General features: G+C 46.4%; 1 protein-coding gene across 1 annotated transcript; it reads right to left on the bottom strand.

The window, feature by feature from the left end:
* Window positions 1-248: 248 nt before the first annotated feature.
* SDF2L1 (stromal cell derived factor 2 like 1) lies at window positions 249-6,261 on the bottom strand. Its single transcript, XM_073312863.1, has 3 exons — window positions 6,010-6,261; window positions 4,292-4,488; window positions 249-2,948 (listed from the first exon to the last, which is right to left on the bottom strand). Exons 1-3 carry the CDS (start codon window positions 6,167-6,169, stop codon window positions 2,670-2,672), a joined length of 636 nt encoding a protein of 211 aa, XP_073168964.1. The 5' UTR covers window positions 6,170-6,261; the 3' UTR covers window positions 249-2,669.
* Between the last annotated feature and the right edge of the window lie 209 nt (window positions 6,262-6,470).

Genomic DNA, 6,470 nt, shown 5'->3' with positions numbered 1-6,470 from the left:
ACCTCTTTTTGTAAGTAGGAAAAACAAGTAAGTGCTGCAAAAAGACTTGGCAACAGTAGAATTCTTGCACTGGCAAACTAGCTCATTGCAAACAACTCTATCTCTTGAAGGAAAAACTGAAGCCTCTCTGTGAGGCTTAACTGCATAAATGATCACATGATATTAAGCACTTGCCACCACATTTAATTGCAATGGGCTGTGTTTGAGCCAAGTAGTGGTATAGTCCCTGCATGCTTCACATTTGTAACAGTTGTGACAGTAGCAGTAAAGGGAGTAAACGCAATAGCCCAAACCAATTTCTTGCTTCAGTAATTGATTGTTTAATTACAATTGGAGTCACTGAACTAACAGTCTATTCAGGGAGACCAGTGCTCCTAATTTTGTTACCTTTTGCCCAACCTGCTGTGCTGAGCAAAATGAGGACAATTTTTGTATAAAGCAAATAGAGCAAGTAACTTCTATAGCAATTTGCATCTTAAAAATACTTTACAAACATTACTTAACCTTCCTCAGACCCCATTATGACAGGTGAGTGTTATTCCCTTTTTACAGGTGGGGAGAAAGAGGCACAGAGATATTAAATGACTTTTTCAAGGGCACAGAGTTCCTGACCAATACTCAGAATCATAGACATGAGAGCTTGAAGGGACCTCAAGAAGTCATCAAGTCCAACCCCCTGAAGAGGCAGGGCCAAGTAAACCTAGGCCATCCCTGACAGGTCCAGCCTGTTCTTACAAAACCTCCTGTGATGGGGATTCCACCTTCCTTGGAAGCCTATTCAGAGCTTAACTACCCTTACCATTAGGAAGTTTTTCTTAATATCTAACCTAAGTCTCCCTTGCTGAAGACTAAGCCCATTACTACTTGTCCTACCTTCAGTGACCTGGAGAACAGTTGATCAGTCCTCTTTATAAGTCAACATACCTGAAGACTGTAATCAGGCCCCCCACAGTCTTCTTTTCTCAAGACTAAACGTGCCCAGTTTTTTAAACCTTTTGTCATAGGTCAAGTTTTCAAAGCTTTTTATCATTTTTGTTGCTCTCCTCTGGACTCTCTCCAGTTTGTCCAAATCTTTCCTCAAGTATGGCACCCAGAATTGGACACAGTACTTCAGCTGAAGCCTCACCAGTGCCCAGCAGAGCAGAATTAGCTCCAGTCTCTTACATACAACACTCCTGTTAATAAATCAAAGAATGATATGAGCCATTTTTGTAACTTCACATTGTTGACTCATCTTCAATTTGTGATCCACTATAACCTCCAGATCTTTTTCAGCAGTACTACCACCTAGCCAGTTATTCCCCATTTCTTCATTCTGTGTGAAGTATTTAGCACTTTATCTTTACTGAATTTCATCTTTTTGATTTCAGACTAATTCTTTAATTTGTCAAAGTTGTTTTGAATTCTAATCCTGTCCTCCAAAGTGCTTGCAACCCCTTCCAGGTTGGTGTCATCCACAAATTTTCTAAGTATACTTTCCACTCCATTATCCAGGTTATCAGTGAAAATATTTAGTAGTACCAGACCCAGGACTGACTCCTGCAGGATCCCAATAGATACATCGCCCAATCTAATAGCAAATCATTGATAACTACTCTTTGTACAGTCATTCAACCAGTTGTGCACCCACCTTATAGTAATTTTATCTAGACCACGTTTCCCTAGTGTCTCTCAAAAATACATTAGCTGAGGTTTGCTCTTTTTTCTGAATCTGAACAATCATGAACACATAGCCCTATTCTTAATTCATCTGGTTTCTTCTAGTGATCTTTCAAAGTGATGTGTGAGTACAAAAACTAAATAAAATGAAAAAATTAAAGTTCAAATGCAATTGCTCCTTCAGACTATATAAAGAAATTTGTTTAATGAACAGAATTCTATAAATAGTAACTTTCTGTAACAGTTCTCAGAACAATCTTACCCACTTAAGTAGTAGCAGTACCACTACCAAAAATGCAAATTCTTAAAAACAAAAACAAAACACCACACATCCAGAGTGAAAAATAACTAACTGTCTCCTTACCCCACCATACACAATATTTACATTTTCCAGTGGGATGTCTTTAAATGCAGATACAGCACACGTTGAAACCCATTACAAACATTAGAAGCAATTTTCAAGTGAACTGCAAATTTTTTCTGGAAGATTGGTTTGTTGATTCCATTACCTCTACATGATGCCATGTTTGAGAAATATTTTCCCCATTCTAGATCTATTCCATCTTGTCATTTAGTAATGTTCTTTCACTAAACAGCAGAGACGAGTTTCCAAAATTTTAATTATAACTGCAAAAGGAACATAAAATATAAATTTGCATTATATCTGGGATTGATCAGAAAGATGCTTTAGTTCAAATCTGTCACTTCCTTTTAGACTGGGTAGAAGGGAAGAAAGTAATAAGCAAAGGGAATTACAGTGAAAACTAATAGAAACACAAGCCTTTTCCACCAATTGAATTAGAAAATTCAAACAGTACTTTGCCAAACAAGTTTCAATATGTGATCCATGAAATTGCAGTTCCCCACAGAAGTGTTGCTTTCCTAGAATATCCTAATGCCCTTCTGTTGTACAGAGAGTCAGTTACACAGACAAGACAGTATTTACAAGAGACCCAGGATTGGCAGCTCCTACTCCTGGATTAACAGATACATTAAAGTCCTTTAACCATTCATAGCTCATCGTGTTTTGCAGGGTCCATGCTGGGTTTAATGAAAACTCCTTCCATTGCCATCCAGTAGTTGTGATGATTAGGAGAAGTCATGCCATGAACTTCCCGTTGGCCTCTGATTGGGTGGCCATATTGTTCTCCCGTTATTGAAAGGAATACGTCAGTTCCTATGTGCTTGAAACGCACTGCATCCTCCCGCTCCCAGTGTGTCCCACTGCACTGTACGGTCCATATATCCAAGTCATCTCCTTCACCATCATCACCAAAGGCACTTACTTCCTGAATTAGAAATAAGGGAACACCAAAGATACTTAAGACACCAATCACTCAGCCAGTAGGGGGAATTGTAAAGACAAGGGTAGGTAGGAAACAAAAAGTGATGTTGTATTGCTTTTGTGGCAATGGATCTAACCCAGATGGGATAATTTGCCCCCTCTATAGTCCAGAGGTAAAGTGCTAAAAATAAAGGCATTATGAACAAAAATAAAACAAGGGAAACGGGAGGACAATCCTTTTGAGGAAAAAAACCCTTGAAAACTAAAGAACAAAATACTCCTCAGATACAGGGCTCACCTTCCTTCCTCTCAGCAAGATAGTATGGTATCCATCAGGTATTTACTGGTAAGTCATTCGTTTGAAACATTTCCTCTCAGTCATTTATTTTATTACTACTTATATCGCAGTAATGCCTAGAGACCCCATTGTGTGAGGCACTGTACAAACACATAGTAAAAAGGCAGACCCTTCTCAAAGAGCTTAGAAGCTAAGCAGACAAGACAAATGGTGGGAGACCATGTAACTTGCCACGATCGCACAATAGGTCTGTGACCAAGTCAGAAATAGAACCCAGGTCTCACGTATCCCAATCTAATGTCCTATCCACCATACGATGCTTCCTCTCAGGAAGGAAGACTCCAGTGAGTACTTATGGAAACCCACAACAGCTAAATAAGAAATTTACTTTAAAAAGTATTTTCAAATTTTGCAGAAGTACTTGCTAAATGAAGAGGGAGGGAGCCGGGAGGACTAAGAAGGGGAAACGTTGATCTTCAGAGAAATACAAAGATGAAGTGTATAAGTGTGACTGTGGAAGCAAAGGGTTCTTTTGATGGGGTGGGCAGAGAGCAAAATAAGGACAGAGAGAGACTTAGGGTATGTCTACACAGCAGTTGGGAGGGTGCTTCCCAGCATGATTAGACAGACACGTGGTACCTCTACTCAAGCTAGTGCACTAAAATTAGTAGCATGGCTAAAGAGCGGCGTAGGTGGTGGCTTGGGCTAGCTGCCTGAATAAAATTCTGCCTGACCCCTGGATACGTACTCAAGCAGGTAGCCCAAGCCACTGCAGCCACATTGCTATTTTTAAATTTGCTAGCTTGAGCTGAACGAGTGTGTGTCTGTCTACCTGCACTGGGATGCACCCTTCCAACTATGTGTAGATATACCCCAAGTGACTTGCCCAAGCTCATGCAAAAAGTCTGAGGTAGAGTAGGTCTCACGAGTCGCTGGCTAGCATCCAAACCCCTGGACCATGACTGCTCCAAATTAGGCCATTTTAGACACTTTTTCCATATACAAGAGAAATTTATAAAGCACAAGCTTTGAGGGCTCCACCATCTTACCTGATTATTGGACAGCGGTGACGGGAAGTGATGGGTGTGTAAGTTTTTTCCTGTGTTAACATGGGTAAGTCGTATTGCTTGCCCACACTTCACTGGTGTTCCTCGTTGGCAAGTGTCGTCATTTTTCCCTCGAATCCGCCAGTAACTGTTAGCATCATCTGAAGCTTCAACTCCAGTCACCGATTGCTGTCCACTTCCTGTTTGAAAATAATTTAAAAATGGTGGTTGACCTAACCCACCTTTCACCAGTTCAGGGAATCAAAAATACTTTACTACTAAAGAGCATCAATCCATTCAGACTAATAATTGGAGGGGAAGAGCAAAGGAGGGTTACAAGACTAATTTCCCTTCTCACCCTATTTTTACACCACTCCTGTCACTAGTACAGCTTCTAGATCAACATCCTCACCTGTGATGCAAACCCAGAAAAAAATATATATACTGAACTGTTGAGAAGCAGAAGAGACACTAATACACAAATATTACCAGGGGATGCCAGGATTTTCATAGGTGTTGTGCCCTAACAGCTCCCCTATTGACTTCAATGGGAGTTACAGGTACTCTGCACCTTAGAACAGTGGTTCTCAATCAGGGGTCCAGGCCCCCAAGGAGGTTTCAGGGGGGCTGCCAAGCATGGCCAGCATTAGACTTGCTGGAGCCCAGGGTAGAAAGCCAAAGCCCCACCGCATGGGGTTGAAGCCAAAGCTGGAGCAATATTGTTTTTTGTTTTGGTTGGTGGGGGGGAGGGGCATGGCACGAGGCCGCAGGCAATTGCTCTGCTCTCTATCCCATAACCCCAACCCTGGCTTTTATATGCAGAAAGCCAGTGGCACAGGTGGGCCGTGGAGTTTTTAATCGCATGTTGAGGGGGCCTCAGAAAGAAAAAGGCTGAGAACCCCTCCCTGCCTTAGGAGATCAGGTTCTGAAGATGTAGAAACAGAATATGGCTCATTAAATTAAGCATTTTTAAATTAAAGCCTCTGTTGCCTATGGGTCCAGACCCCCTTGTGGATGCCCCCTAACTGTTCTGCGTGGCTCAGTCCTGGATATTTGCTTACTGCTGCTGAGGAAAGAGGAACGCTCCGTGGTAAGTGTGCTGCATGTGAGCACTTAGCTGGTGATGTGCCTCTCCATGCGAAAAACGAAACCCGTGAGATACTAACAGGAGACTTTTGCATTTTCTCCCCCCGCCCCCCCGGGGCTTTGTGCCAGAGGCATTTAACCCTGGGAGCGGCCCTTCCTTCCACCCTCTTCCTTCGCTCTTATGCGAGCCCACTGAGCAGCACTGGCCTGGCAGCAGACTTCTTCAGGCGCCAGCCTCCCTCCCCACATCTCCTGCCCCGCGAAGGGCAGCGCGCCTCCGCCCGCTCCCCGCCGCCTCGGCCAGCTCCTCCCCACGGGGCTCCACCCGCGCCCCTCGGCAGCTGCGGGGCGCGCCTGGGCCAGCCCGTCAGCCCCGCGGGCAGGGCCCCGCCAGGGCTCCCCTCTCACCCCGGGCAGCCGACTCCGGGCCGCTGGGTCGCGCCCCGTCCCAGGGCGGGGCCCTGGCCCTTAGCCCACCCCGGACACCTCGCCGGCATCCCCATCGCCCTCCTGCAGTCCCCGCCTCCGAGTTCTCCCGCGCTACCCACCCTCCGGCCCCTTCCTCAGCCCGGCGCGCCGGGCCCCTCCCCCGCCTCCCCCTCAGGCCGCCCCCGCTCTCCGGCCCCGCTCCTCACCCGATCCGTACTTGACCTCATGCGAGTGCAGCCGCACGTTGTGGCGGGTGTTGAGCAGCTTCAGCACCGACCCGCAGGTAACAGCGCCCGGCCCGGGCCCGCTCCCGCGGCCCGGCTCGCACAGCAGCGCCAGGAGCAGCAGGAGGCAGCGGCGCCGCATCTCTCGTCAGCCCGGCGGCCCCGACGCCCGGCGGCTCCACACACACAGCCAGCCAACCCGCTTCCGCAAGCCACCGGCACCCCGCTTCCGCATCCCGGCCAATCATACGACGCCAGCACCGCAGCCTGCCAATCCCCGCCCGCCTCTCTTCCAACGTCGCCTCCGCATTGGGCCGCCACCTGCGGACCGCGCAAAGCGTCCACGAAGGAGGAGCCTATTGGGCTACGGACGATGCCGAGACGACCAATCAGAAGAGGCGGCGTGGCACCTCGCAGGGAACGGACCCAGAGGGAAACTAAAA

The sequence above is a fragment of the Lepidochelys kempii genome, chromosome 15 (assembly GCF_965140265.1).
Source record: "Lepidochelys kempii isolate rLepKem1 chromosome 15, rLepKem1.hap2, whole genome shotgun sequence".
Lineage (NCBI taxonomy): Eukaryota > Metazoa > Chordata > Testudines > Cheloniidae > Lepidochelys > Lepidochelys kempii.
The sequence above is the reverse complement of the archived record's forward strand: the minus strand, read 5'-3'. Positions and strand labels throughout refer to the sequence as shown.